This window comes from Palaemon carinicauda, chromosome 1 (assembly GCF_036898095.1).
Source record: "Palaemon carinicauda isolate YSFRI2023 chromosome 1, ASM3689809v2, whole genome shotgun sequence".
Lineage (NCBI taxonomy): Eukaryota > Metazoa > Arthropoda > Malacostraca > Decapoda > Palaemonidae > Palaemon > Palaemon carinicauda.
The window spans coordinates 133,458,525-133,473,462 of NC_090725.1; the positions used below are offsets into that span (position 1 = coordinate 133,458,525).

General features: G+C 43.9%; 1 protein-coding gene across 1 annotated transcript in view; it reads left to right on the forward strand.

The window, feature by feature from the left end:
- The window catches only part of LOC137651725 (uncharacterized), a 90,210-nt gene extending 85,101 nt beyond the window's left edge, over nucleotides 1-5,109 (forward strand). Inside the window, exon 2 of the mRNA XM_068384949.1 lies at nucleotides 2,987-5,109. Coding sequence (XP_068241050.1) covers nucleotides 3,096-5,072 — 1,977 coding nt within the window. The 5' untranslated portion in view covers nucleotides 2,987-3,095 and the 3' untranslated portion in view covers nucleotides 5,073-5,109. The remainder of the gene's footprint in view (nucleotides 1-2,986) is intronic.
- The last annotated feature ends 9,829 nt before the right edge of the window (nucleotides 5,110-14,938 follow it).

The following is a 14,938-nucleotide window of genomic DNA, read 5'->3' on the forward strand; positions in this document are numbered from 1 at the left end:
GCATGCTCTCTGACCCCGGGTCGTCTCTGGGCGCGTATTACTCCGCCAGAGGTTACCCCGCATAGAAAACGTGAGTAGAGTAAACTACACAAAATCCTGGTCGGTTGGGAGGAGATCCCAGATACTCCTAAGAAAGTAGTTCGAGGTAAGTACTGTTGGGAAAAATACAAATTACTTAAAATTTGTGGTTTTTATAGTAAGAATACCATATTTCCTATATAAACTATAAAAACTCCAACAAAGCAAGAGGAAGAGAAATAAGATAGAACAGCGTGCCCGAGTGTACCCTCAAGCAAGAGAACTCTAACCCAAGAGAGTGGAAGACCATGGTACAGAGGCTATGGCACTACCCAAGACTAGAGAACAATAATTTGATTTTGGAGTGTCCTACTCCTAGAAGAGCTGTTTATCACAGCTTAAGAGTCTCTTCTACCCTTACTAAGAGAAAAGTAGCCACTGAACAATTACAGTACAGTAGTTAACCCTTTAGGTGAAGTAGCATTGTTTGGCAATCTCAGTGTTGTCAGATGTATGAGGACAGATGAGAATGAGTAAAGAATAGGCTAGACTATTCTGTGTATGTGTAGGCAAAGGGAAAAGGAACCGTAACCAGAGAGAAGGATCCAATGAAGTACTGTCTGGCCAGTCAAAGGACTGAGATGGACAGAAGACAACTCGATGACCTACCCTATCAGCACGCATTATTCCTGGCAAAAGGAATGTGCTTGCAGATAACCTGAGCAGAGCAACTCAGATAGTAGGCACAGAGTTGTCTTTTAATCATCTAGTAGCCAACAAACTCCTGACTTAGTGGGGTTCCCGGACTGTGAACCTGTTCGCGATGTCCTTAAATTTCAGACTCCCGCAGTACTGCTCTCCAGTTCCGTACCCCAAGATGCATTCCAACAACGGTGTGACAGCATCGGTGTTTACGCTTTTCCACAGTTCTGTCTGATGAGAAGAGTACTCAACAAAACTAGAACATTGGTCAATCTCTCGATGACCCTCATAACTGCTATGGCATCATGGAGAATAGCTCCCAGACCTTCTGCAGCTCCTAACAGAGCTCCCAAGAGAACTCCCTCCATGACACGATCTACTCAAACAGCGACATGTGAATGTTTTCCACAATGCCATAGCTTTGCTACAACTTCACGCTTGGAGACTATCCAGCATCTCCTCACTCAGAGAGAATTTTTACAATAAGTTGCAAAACGGATGGCAGGACATCTGTGATGATCATCAGCATTAGTCTACCAGGCAAAGTCGACTGTCTTCTGTGGTTGGTGTTGTGGAAGGGGCATCTCCCCCCTCGATGCTACTCTTCTAGCAATAGCGGAGTTCCTTGTGCACCTGCAGAAGGAGATGCTCCTCTCGGTATGGCAGTAAAAGGTTACTGCCCAGCTTTCAGTCTTGCCTTTAAACTAAAACGAGTAGATATTTCCTCTTCGCTAGAACTTTCTCTCCTCATACCAAGTCATGAACTCACCTGTCCTCTGTCAGAAGTGAGACCTCCTCATTGCCACCTCACTCTGAAGACGATGCTCCTATTAATTTTGATTACAGCCAAAAGAGTTAGTGAACTTTATGGTCTCTCCTATGTCATTGCCCATTCAAGGGGATGGGGAGAAGTAAGCTTCAGCTCCATCCCCGAGTTTATTGCTAAAACTCAGAATCCGGGGGTAGTGAATCCTAGATTCAAATCATTCTGGATAAAGAGTGTCCGTTCTGTAAACGATGACCCAAACCACCTGTTACTATGCCCAGTAAGGAGTTTGAGGTATTACCTCAAGAAGACATCTGCAGCTCGCTCCCGAGTGCCAGCACTCTTCGTCAGCATGGGGAAGGTCATTAAGTGAATCGCGAAGAACACCATCTCTACTTGGAATCGCAAGGCCCCAATCCTCCTCTGACACATCGACTCAGAGGTCAGGGGCATTGCTACGTCCCTGCGTTGAAGTGAAAATACTCTTTGGTGCAGGTACTACAAGCTGGTGTGTGGAAGCGTCAGAGAACCTCCACCGCTCACTACCTGTAAGACGTAACCCAGAGGAACATGAAAATGTCTTCCATTGGTCCTGTGGTGGCTGCACAAAAATTGGTTTAACACCTCAAGCGCTTTCATGGACAAATAGCAGAGGGTTGAGGGCAAAAGTTAGCCAGTAATAGTCTGCATGAATGATTAAGAATGACTGGCTCCTTCTTTTCTTCATCTTCCCCTCTCTTGGGGAATTAGCACAGAGGGTCATCTGCAAAGCTGACTTCAACCAACTGCAGGTAAACCATTGTTCCCTTGTATAACCTGATTTTGTTTCAATACTGTTGCTTCTCCATACCCTAACAAGGGGCTATTGGGTATGTCTTGGTGACCTTTTAAGATTCCTATGACTCGGAAGGGCTCTTACCTTGACAGTCACATGGCTAGTATCACGAGCACACAGTACGTGTTGGCCGCTGACCATGCATACCACAGTTTTAGCGAGGTGTGGGGTTTCGACCAATGATGTGCAAAACACCTAAAGGGGAAACCCCAAGTCAAAGCCAAAAGCCAGATTGGCAATGGTAAGTCATCCCCGATAAATGGCGTTGGTTTGTATTTAGTGACGGGAACAAATGACAAATTTGGAAGCAATTTGTATTTTTCCTTATGATGCAGACCTGTAGCTATTTATACAGATTGGCCCGCCAGCACCAGTCCCCCTTGAAATCCTACCTCGAAGCAAAGTGGGTTCTCAACTCGGGTGTGTGATTGAGAGAGGTAGCTACTACCCCCACCCCACCCCCGCTAACTAGCGTGCTAGGGGTTAACCCTCGTTAAAATCTAATGGCTTGTCTTTCAGCTTTGCCAAAAGCAATATCCCCTATAAATAGCTACAGGTTTATATTGTTAGGAAAAATACATATTACCTCCAAATTTGTCATATTACTTTAAAAATTTGTGATTTTAGAATTTACATTGTATTCATGAAAAACCCTTTCTTTTCAGGATTGGAGGGTGTAATCAATAGCACTGTCTTCCCTAATGATGCTGCTGTGTATGTATAACTAAAATTTGCTAAATGAAATATAATTAACATTTTAGTTAATTTGGTAAAATGACTGACAAAGAAACTGTTGTAGTAGACAGTGATGATGATATAAACATTGGACTAGTCATATCAGATGTTAAGTCATTAGCAGATGAGGAGCATTTAGTAAATCAAACTAGTAGTGATAAACCAAAGTTGCCCATGGTGCAACTGCCTCTTGAAAATGATAGCACAACATTTGTGTCAGAGTTTAAATCATGTTTACCCCAAGACCAGTCTCCCTCACCTTTGCCACTTCATCTTAGAGAGAACTACAAGGAGTCAACTTCTTTATCAGGGGATTCTGAGGACTGCACAGAATTAAGTAGTGATATTATCCCAGACATCCAGCAGTGTCTTTCAAGCTGGAGAACTGTTTTTCCTTGGGTTCAGTATAAGAAATCAAACAGACTTATTTGTGAAGTGTGTCAGTGGGGTTTTGATTTCCCAAAATATCATGAAGTATTGCAATTCTACAATAAGAGTGAAAAGTTCAGTGTTGCTGCCAAACTTAAGGCTCATTCTAGAAAAAAGTTTCATTGTATAGCAGAAGAAGAACAAGCATTAACATGGAAACTAAGTGAGGAATTTTACCTTTTTGTTAAATGTAAAATGTACAAGAACAGAAATATTGATAGTTTTCTTCAAGGAATATCTCTCTTTTCCACAAATCAAATACCTATAGATTTTGGAATAGTTTCCCATGTTGTGCAAAACTTTGCTGCTGTTATTGAAGAAAAGCATATGAGGTCTTTATGCGCAAGTCCATATTTCAGCATAATTGCATTTGGTTCAGTAAAATTCTTGATACTGAGGTGGTTAACCCCGCAAAATGAAGTAGTTGAACGGGGTTTTTGTAGTTACATACAAAGAAATAAACAAAAGTTATCCATTTTGGCTTATCTGCAGTATAGGGGTCTCGATATGTCTCGTATGGTTTCCTTTTCAGATTTGTTAGAACCACCTAAGAAATTCATAAGAAAAACAATTAAGGCTGTTAATGTTTCAAATCGTTTATGCCCCGTGGATATCCTCCTCACATGGTTGAGTCGTGCCGAATTGTTACAGGATATATTGTTACATCTGGAAGCCATTATTAAAATTTGTAAAATACCAGGTTTTCCAAAAAGACTTGCTAGACTCAGAGTAATGGCAAATTATACGCCTGCAGAAGCCTATAAGGCTTTGAAAATTGAAGGTTTTTTGTATTCAATAGTATTAAATAGTGTTGCACTTAATGTATTTGTACACAAATTTTCATCCATTCATGGATTTCAAGGAATAGACTTTGAAAAACTAAGTAGGAAGAGAAACAGTCCTTTGTTTGAAATGCTATATTTAGTCCCTAAGTTGAATTATATTGTTGAAGATGTTGACTCCCCAGATTGTCTTAAGAATCTTAAAATATTGCAAAATATAATAACTTCCAAAGCAGCTAAGATTAAAGAAATGAAAGGTTTACATAATGAGAATGAAGATAAAAGTTGTGATCTTCAAGCAGATGTAATTATAACTGTTATGGACATGTTTGTTAGTCAAGCTATCTTGACAAAAGATTCACAGGACTTGACAGCGTTTCCATATATTGACATCTTGTCAAGAGAGATGAGGAGCATTACTGACTCAGAGTATGAGGATGTTTTTTCAGTATTCATGCCAAGCCTCATAAATGGAAAGGGATTAGAACAGCTAAAGCAATTACGATGTTTAAGTAGAAAAGGTAAACATGATACACCGTTGAAAATTTTAGGGATGCTTCAATGTTGCCCAGAATATCATCAGAGGTTCGAGGATTTACTCAGGTTAGGACAAATTATTATGGTTATTCCAACTTTGAATGCACATGAAGAACGCTATCCTTTTGAAATTACTCTTGCCGAGTATTTTATATCTGGTAGAATACCCAAAGAATTAGTACCACTGCTTATGTTTATTTACTTGGAGGGACCACCTTCATTGAATTGTTTAAGTAGAGAAAAGATATTGAAAGTATTTGAGGAATAAATATTCTGCAGTGTATGGTACTGTAGTTTGAATCATTTTTTCCTTGTTTATATCAATGAAAATACAAGTTATTGTCTATTTAGAAGAGTCAAGACAAATGTTTCCTGTGTTTATGTTTTTCAAGTAACTTGTGAAGCTTAATATCATCAATTACTTTGATGACTTTGCCAAAATTCATTCGAAGAAGTGAAAAGATTTGTTCTTCCTAATCTAGCAACATAGCTCTTCTTGCAAAGAGGTGCTAAGACATTGGGGTGTATTTGTACACTCCTTAGTTACCTCACAGGTAAACAATTCCATTGGTCACACATTGACCAGAAACAAAAAGTTTCTATCATGTTTTCTCCTTATTTATGATTTGAATTTTTTTATTGTTCTTATAAAGCAAACCATCATCCTGTAATAGGAGTATGACTTCAACGTAGCTTGAGCAGCCATTAAAGATTTAGCAAGGTTGTTATAACTACCGACAGGTGACGGGAAAGCCCTACTCGCCTGTCACTAAACTATACTCACTTTTGATATTGGCTGCAAGCATTACACGCATAGTCTTGCTGCCTCTCGTGTTTTGGCTGTTTTAATTTTCTGGTTTTTCTTTCTAGATGAATAGATAAGTGTGCAGACAGGCTGTTATGTTTGGACAAACCAGGGTAAATCAAAGAATACAAGAATATGCAGTTGTACATAAACCTGTCACACATTTGCAGCTTAAGGGGGAATAAGCAGCAAATGTTTGACAGAAGGGGGAATAAGCAGCAAATGTTTGACAGAAGGGGGAATAAGCTGCAAATGTTTGACAGATTTATGTAAAAATTGGCTTATTGAGAAAGTATTGGAAGATTTTCGGTGATCAACCTATTCTAAAGAAGTGTTTAAATTAAATTTATTTCATTCTACCTTCTTTTGAGTATTGTTCTCCTGTCTGGTCTTCAGCTGCTGATTCTCATCCCAATTTGTTGTACAGGAGCTTCAGTCTATTAAGTTTCTTATTCGTTATCTAGATATTAATCTCTGGCAGTGTGGTTCAATTAGTTCATTATCCATGTTGCATAAGATTTCTTATAATTCTGACCTTCCTTTACATTCAGATCTTCCCAGACAGTGCAAAATACCACCACAACAGTACCATCCTGTTTGTAACTCCCATATTATCTAAAGTTTTTGAACGTCTTCTGGCAAAACGTCTTAATAGGTTTGCTGAAGGTAATCATCTATTCCATCGTTTGCAATTTGGTTTTCGTAAAGGCCTTGGAGCATGTGATGCCCTTCTTACAATCTCCAATGCTGTACAGAAATCCCTTGATTGTGGTCAGGAAGTTCATATGATTGGCCTTGATTTTAGTGCTGCCTTTGACCGTGTTAATCATGAGGCCCTTGTTTTAAAACTCAAACAGTTGGGAGTGGGTGGGTCATTTCTTAGCATTATTATTGATTTTTTAAGTAATAGATCTCAAAGAGTTATTGATGGTGAGCATCATAGTGAGTATAAGAATGTGATATCTGGTGTTCCACAGGGTAGTGTTCTTGGCCCATTACTTTTCATACTATATACACATGACATGTGGTTTGGCCTAGAAAATAAGCTTGTTGCATATGCAGACGATGCTACTCTCTTTGCATCAATTCCATCCCCTGAATGTAGATCTGGGGTTGCTGAATTCCTTAATAGAGATCTAGCTAAAATTAGTGCATGGTGCAAATTATGGGGTATGAAGTTGAATGCTAACAAAACTCAAGTATGATTTTAAGTAGGTCAAGGACAGTGGCTCCTCAACATCTGGATCTCAGTATTGATAGTGTTTCTTTAAATTTGTATGTCTTTTAAAATTTTAGGTGTGACTCTCGACAGCAAATTTACTTTTGAGAAACACATTAGGTCTGTGCCTTCTTCAATTGCACAAAAAATAGGCTTATTGAGAAAGTCTTTCAAGATTTTTGGTGATCAATCTATTCTGAAGAAGTGTTTTAATTCTTTCATTCTACCTTGTTTTGAGTATTGTTCTCCTGTCTGGTGTTCAGCTGCTGATTCTCATCTTAATTTATTGGACAGACACTTACGGTCTATTAAATTTCTTATTCCTGATCTAGATGACCCTTATAGCTCCGCTATGGCATCACGTGGAATGGTTTCCAGACCTTCTGCAACTCTCAACGGAACTTCCGAGAGAACTCCCTCCACGACACGAGCTACTCAAACAACCACACGCCAACATCTTTCACAAAGCCGTAGCTTCGCTTCGACTTCACGCCTGGAGACTATCCAGCATCTCCTCACGGAGAGAGGATTTTCACAACAGGTTGCGAACAGGATGTCTGGACACCTGCGAAGGTCATCCGCAGGGGTCTACCAGGCAAAGTGGCGAGTTTTCTGTGGTTGGTGTGTTGGAAGGGGTATCTCTTCACTCGATGCCACTATTCCAGTAATAGCGCAGTTATTATTATTATTATTATTATTATTATTATTATTATTATTATTATTACTATCCAAGCCACAACCCTAGTTGGAAAAGCAAGATGCTATAAGCCCAGGGGCTCCAACAGGGAAAAATAGCCCAGTGAGGAAAGGAAATAAGGAAATAAATAAATGAAGAGAACAAATTAACAATAAATCATTCTAAAATAAGTAACAACGTCAAAACAGACATGTCATATATAAACTATTAACAACATCAAAAACAAATATGTCATAAATAAACTAAAAAAAAAGACTCATGTCCGCCTGGTCAACAAAAAAGCATTTGCTCCAACTTTGAACTTTTGAAGTTCTACTGATTCAACCACCCGATTAGGAAGATCATTCCACAACTTGGTAACAGCTGGAATAAAACTTCTAGAGTACTGCATAGTATTGAGCCTCGTGATGGAGAAGGCCTGGCTGTTAGAATTAACTGCCTCCCTAGTATTACGAACAGGATAGAATTGTCCAGGGAGATCTGAATGTAAAGGATGGTCAGAGTTATGAAAAATCTTATGCAACATGCATAATGAACTAATTGAACGACGGTGCCAGAGATTAATATCTAGATCAGGAATAAGAAATCTAATAGACCGTAAGTTTCTGTTCAACAAATTAAGATGAGAATCAGCAGCTGAAGACCAGACAGGAGAACAATACTCAAAACAAGGTAGAATGAAAGAATTAAAACACTTCTTCAGAATAGATTGATCACCGAAAATCTTGAAAGACTTTCTCAATAAGCCTATTTTCAATATTAAACTTACCCGATAATCATGTAGCTGTCAACTCCGTTGCCCGACAGAATTCTATGGAGGGATACGCCAGCTATCACAATACTAGAAGGGGGTGTACTTACCAGCGCCACCTGTGGCCAGGTACTCAAGTACTTCTTGTTGACACCTCCTCAATTATTCCTCTGTCGTGCTTCCGGCAAGACGTTCTGGGATACGCTTATGGTCTTCGAGTTTATTCACGGCTAATTGGTGAAGTATTCTCTCAGATTAACGGCTGTCGCTTTACTGGAAACCTTCTTATATTAGCTAGATAGCTTTTATATAGTCCTGATTAACGGTTAACGAATTTTTGCTTGTTTTTGGAACCCCCTTTGGCTAACTCTTTGGATTCAAGATGTCTGACATTTCGCAAGCCCCCTCCCATAGACGATGTAGGTCTTGCAATAGGCGTATTCCGAAGGCCTCGGTAGATCCTCACACCGCTTGTTCTGACTGTAGGGACAGGCCCTGTCAGTTAGAAAATCGATGTGAGGAATGCGCCGGACTTTCGGAATTGGAATTTGTCCGTCTTTTGAAATATTCAACTAAGTTAGAGAGAGGTAGAGTTAGGAGGAGTTCTTCTCACTCTTCACTGTTTTCCTCACCTCATGATCCCCTACCTTTTCCTACCCCTGTAGTGGCTACCCCCGAACCTACTGTTTGCCCTCCGCCTGATATGTCTGTTGTTTTGCGTGCTATTCAGGCTTTAGGCGATAAAGTAGAGTCAGTGGTAAGTGACCATAAGTCTCTGATGGCCGAAGTTAAAGAACTGAAGGTCAAGAGTGCAGTGGGAGGAGTTAGTGCCAGTGCTGTGACGAGTGCTAGTGTCAGTGCAGTGCCAAGTGCTAGTGTTAGTGCCAGTGTGGTGCGTGAGGATTTTTCTGTGCGAGCCAGTCGTCCTCCCAGTCCGGGACCTCTTGCAAGCTCCCAAGCCCAGGGGAGAAGCAATGTCGAAGGGCATAAGGGTTCGGCAGGCCTTGTTAGGCGCACAGAATTATCCTCGGTGGTTGCGGGCGTGTCTTCCAAAGACCGTCACTCCCACCTGCAGACGATTGAGCCCGTCTTTATCTCGTCCGCTGATCAACTGTCAGGGAAGAAACGTTGGTCTCAGGTCTCGAGACCGCTTAAACGTAGAGTCCAGTCCGCGAGTGCTCAGCCAGGTTGCAGTCATTGGCTCAGCTCTGACTCGCCTCAGTCATCTGTCGACTGTACTCCGCCCAAGAGGAGTAAGGTTCTGCCACAACAGAGCTCGACTGTTAAGGCTTTACCTCAGTCTACTGTCGTTTCTGCCGATCCCAAGTGGACTCTTCTTCAGTCCATGCAAGCACAGCTTTCGGACTTGATGCGTGAGTGTCGGGCTGAGAGTGTTGCACCTCCGCCTCCGCCTACACTCCCTCCGCCTGTTCTCGCTCCGCCTGCGCTCGCCCCGCCTGCGCTCGCTCCGCCTGGTCGCAGCACCATCTGCCAGGCGTACGATGTTGAGCCACATTTGGAGTTCGCTGTTCCCAGTGGTGTTCAGCCTCAGCCTTCTTTAAGGCAACCTTTACGTTGGGATCAGGAGGATTATTCCACTCTTCCTCCGCCTCCCCTTGCTGCTCCACCAGTGGTGCAACTCTCGGTTGAGGTACAACAACCTCTCCCGTCCATGAGTCAGTCTCCTCAGCTCTCGCTGCAGCGAGCTCAACCCTCCTCAAGGCAAGCTCCTCTACACCCTGGACTTGCGCCTCAGGAGCCTCAGCTTGCGAGAACTTTACCTTGTTCTGCGCAGCCTCAACCTCATCATGCTCCGCTCATACCACAGGAACAGGAACTTGCTACTCCGCCTCCGTCCACCGCTCAGCAAGCGCTATCCTTGGGTTCAACCTCTCATGCTAGGAGTCAGCCTCCTCCACCCATGCGCCTTCCTTCTGCTTCGTCTGTTGTTCAGCCTTTGCAGTCTGAGCCTCAGGTTTTCCCTCAACAGTTACTTGAAGAGGAAACCACTGTTATTGTTCCTACCCGTTCTGACTCTGCGGTTCAGCATTCTTGTCCGATCTCTTCACTACACTCTGGTGATGAGGTGTCGGATGATGAGGAGGCACACCTGGATCCCTCATCAGACGTGGACGAATCCAAGCTTTCTCCACAGTCTATTGATTTTCGTAAGGTCTTGGCTCTACTCAGGGAGATTTACCCAGACCACTTTGTCTCTGCTATTCCCCGCTCTCCGCCATCTGAGTTTTCGCTGGGCGTACAACAAGCTAAGTCCACCTATACTAAGCTTGTCCTAGCTAGATCCTCTAAGAGGGCTTTAAGGATCTTAGGGGAGTGGCTGCAGTCTAAACAACACCTTGGCAAGACTTCCTTCATGTTCCCTCCAACGAAGCTCACTTCGAAAGCGAGCGTTTGGTATGCCACAGGGGAAGCACCAGGCTTGGGAGTACCTGCCTCTGCCCAGGCTGACTTCTCAAGTCTGGTAGACTCGCCTCGGAGAACTGCTATGAGGCGCTCGAAGGTTTGTTGGACCTTCTCAGACCTGGATCACTTACTGAAAGGGATGTTTAGAGCATTTGAAATGTTCAACTTTCTCGACTGGTGCCTGGGGGCCCTCAGCAAGAAAACCTCTCCTGCGGACAAAGATTCTGCCATGCTATTAATGTCCTGCATGGATAAGGCCATTAGAGATGGATCGGGTGAGCTAGCGTCGATGTTTGTATCAGGGGTGTTGAAGAAAAGGGAACAACTGTGTACCTTCCTTTCCGCCAGCATTACACCTTGCCAACGGTCACAACTCCTTTTTGCTCCGCTCTCGAAGTTCCTCTTTCCCGAAGAGCTGGTTAAGGACTTGTCTGCTGCCCTGATACAAAAAGATACACACGATCTTGTAGCCTCATCGGCTCGTAAGTCTAAGGTTGCTACCTCAGTCCCCAAGACTTATCGCTCCCCAGTGGCTGATACCCCTGCTACGAGGTTCATACCGCCCTTTCGTGGTAGAGCCCCCAGCCGAGGAAGCTCCCGTCCAGACTCTCACAGGAGCAAGTCTAGGAAAGGATCCAGGACATCCAAAGGAAAGAACTGACTCTCCGCATCTCCAGACAACAGTAGGAGCCAGACTCAAGATCTTCTGGCGAGCCTGGGAGAAGAGAGGTGCAGACGCCCAGTCTGTCAGTTGGCTGAGGAACGGTTACAGGATTCCATTCTGCCTCAAACCACCTCTGACCACATCGCCCATCAACCTCTCTCCCAACTACAAAGAAGAGGACAAGAGGCTAGCATTGCACCAGGAGGTGTCGCTACTTGTGCAGAAGAAGGCAGTGGTTATAGTCCGGGACCATCAATCCCCGGGCTTCTACAACCGTCTCTTTCTTGTGGCCAAGAAGACAGGAGGTTGGAGACCGGTGCTGGACGTCAGCGCTCTCAACGAGTATGTCACCAAGCAGACGTTCACGATGGAGACGACCAAGTCGGTCTTAGCAGCGGTCAGACAGGAGGACTGGATGGTCTCGTTGGACTTGAAAGATGCATACTTTCACGTTCCTATTCATCCAGACTCCCAACCTTTCCTGAGATTCGTTTTCGGAAAGGTTGTCTATCAATTCCAAGCCCTGTGTTTTGGCCTAAGCACAGCTCCTATGGTCTTTACTCATCTGATGAGGAATGTAGCAAAATTCCTACACTTGTCGAACATCAGAGCCTCCCTCTACCTAGACGACTGGCTGTTGAGAGCCTCCACGAGTCGTCGTTGTCTGGAGAATCTCAATTGGACTTTAGACTTAATCAGAGACCTAGGTCTATTAGTCAATATAGAGAAGTCTCAACTCATTCCCTCCCAATCCATTGTGTACCTGGGAATGGAGATTCGGAGTCAGGATTTTCGGGCTTTTCCATCGGCCCCCAGGATAAGCCAGGCCCTAGAGTGCATCATGAGCATGCTGAAGAGGAGCAGTTGCTCAGTGAGACAGTGGATGAGTCTCACAGGGACCCTCTCATCACTGGCCCTGTTTGTCGAGCTAGGGAGACTCCACCTCCGCCCTCTTCAATTCCATCTTGCAGCTCATTGGGACAAGGGTTCGACTCTCGAAGCAGTCTCTATCCCTATCAACCAAGAGATGAAGACCACTCTCCTGTGGTGGAAGCACAACCTCCTTCTCAAGGGGGGTCTATCATTGGCCATTCAGACCCCCAATCTTCATCTCTTCTCAGATGCATCGGACTCGGGCTGGGGTGCAACCTTGGACGGACGGGAATGCTCGGGAACGTGGAACGAGGAACAAGGATCTCTCCACATCAACTGCAAGGAGCTGCTAGCTGTTCATCTAGCCCTGTTGAACTTCAAGTCCCTCCTGCTAGGCAAAGTGGTGGAGGTGAACTCAGACAATACCACAGCCTTGGCTTACATCTCCAAGCAAGGAGGGACCCATTCGAGGAGCCTATACGAGATCGCAAGGGACCTCCTCATTTGGTCAAGAGGTCTAAACCTCACTCTGGTCACGAGGTTCATTCAGGGCGATATGAACGTCTCAGCAGATCGCCTAAGCAGAAGGAATCAGGTCATTCCCACGGAATGGACCCTCCACAAGAGTGTGTGCAACAGACTTTGGACCTTGTGTGGTCAACCTACCATAGATCTGTTTGCCACCTCCATAACCAAGAGACTTCCGCTGTATTGTTCCCCTGTTCCAGACCCTGCAGCAGTTCATGTGGATGCTTTTCTACTGAACTGGTCCCATCTCGACCTGTACGCATTCCCACCGTTCAAGATAATAAACAAAGTTCTGCAGAAATTCGTCTCGCACGAAGGGACACGGCTGACGCTGGTTGCTCCCCTTTGGCCTGCAAGAGAATGGTTCACAGAGGTACTTCAATGGCTAGTCGACTTCCCCAGGACTCTACCTCTAAGAGTGGACCTTCTACGTCAACCTCACGTAGACAGGTTGCACCCAAACCTCCACGCTCTTCGGCTGACTGCCTTCAGACTGTCGAAAGATTCGCTAGAGCTAGAGGCTTTTCGAAGGAGGCAGCCAGTGCGATTGCCAGAGCAAGAAGGGTTTCCACTCGTAGAGTCTACCAGTCTAAGTGGGAGGTCTTCCGAAGCTGGTGTAGAGCCAATTCTATATCCTCTACCAATACCTCTGTGACCCAAATAGCTGACTTCCTTCTACATCTTAGGAATGAGAGATCCCTTTCAGCACCTACGATTAAAGGATATAGGAGTATGTTGGCTTCAGTTCTCCGCCACAGAGGTTTGGACCTGTCTTCCAACAAGGACCTTCAAGACATTCTTAAGTCTTTTGAGACGTCTAAAGAACGTCGTCTTTCCACTCCAGGCTGGAATCTAGACGTAGTCTTAAGGTTCCTTATGACATCTAGGTTCGAACCTCTCCAGTCAGCTTCCTTCAAGGACCTTACCCTCAAGACTCTTTTTCTCGTTTGCCTTGCAACAGCTAAGAGAGTCAGTGAGGTTCATGCCTTCAGCAAGAACATTGGTTTCACAACCGAATCTGCAACATGTTCTTTTCAGCTTGGATTCCTAGCAAAGAACGAGCTTCCTTCACGTCCTTGGCCTAGATCGTTCGAAATACCTAGCCTCTCCAACATGGTAGGTAACGAACTAGAGAGAGTTCTTTGCCCTGTCAGAGCTCTCAAATATTATCTTAAGAGGTCTAATCCTATTCGAGGACAGTCAGAAGCCTTATGGTGTGCCATCAAGAAACCCTCGAGACCCATGTCCAAGAATGGGCTTTCGTATTATATAAGGCTTCTGATCAGAGAAGCACATTCTCACTTAAAGGAGGAAGACCTTGCATTGCTGAAGGTAAGGACCCACGAAGTAAGAGCCGTAGCTACTTCGATGGCCTTTAATAAAAACCGTTCTCTGCAGAGCATAATGGATGCAACCTATTGGAGGAGCAAGTCAGTGTTTGCATCATTTTATCTGAAAGATGTCCAGTCTCTTTACGAGAACTGCTACACCCTGGGACCATTCGTAGCAGCGAGTGCAGTAGTAGGTGAGGGCTCAGCCACTACATTCCCTTAATCCCATAACCTTTTTTAACCTTTCTCTTGAATACTTTTATTGTTGTTTTTATGGTTGTTACGGTAGGCTAAGAAGCCTTCCGCATCCTTGGATTTGGCGGGTGGTCTATTCATTCTTGAGAAGCGCCTGGGTTAAAGGTTTGGTAGAGGTCCTTTAGTAGGGGTTGCAACCCCGTGTACTTTGGCACCTTTGGGTTGATTCAGCCTCCAAGAGGAACGCTGCGCTCAGTAAGGAAGACGAACTTTAAATAAAGAGGCAGAGTAACGGTTCTATTCGACTTCCTTACCAGGTACTTATTATTTCATTGTTATTTGAGATAACTGTTATATGAAATATGGGATACTTAGCTATCCTTTAATCTTGTACACTGGTTTTCACCCACCTCCCTGGGTGTGAATCAGCTACATGATTATCGGGTAAGTTTAATATTGAAAAATGTTATTTTTATTAGTAAAATAAATTTTTGAATATACTTACCCGATAATCATGATTTAATCGACCCTCCCTTCCTCCCCAGAGAGAACCAGTGGACCGAGGAATAATTGAGGAGGTGTCAACAAGAAGTACTTGAGTACCTGGCCACAGGTGGCGCTGGTAAGTACACCCCCTTCTAGTATTG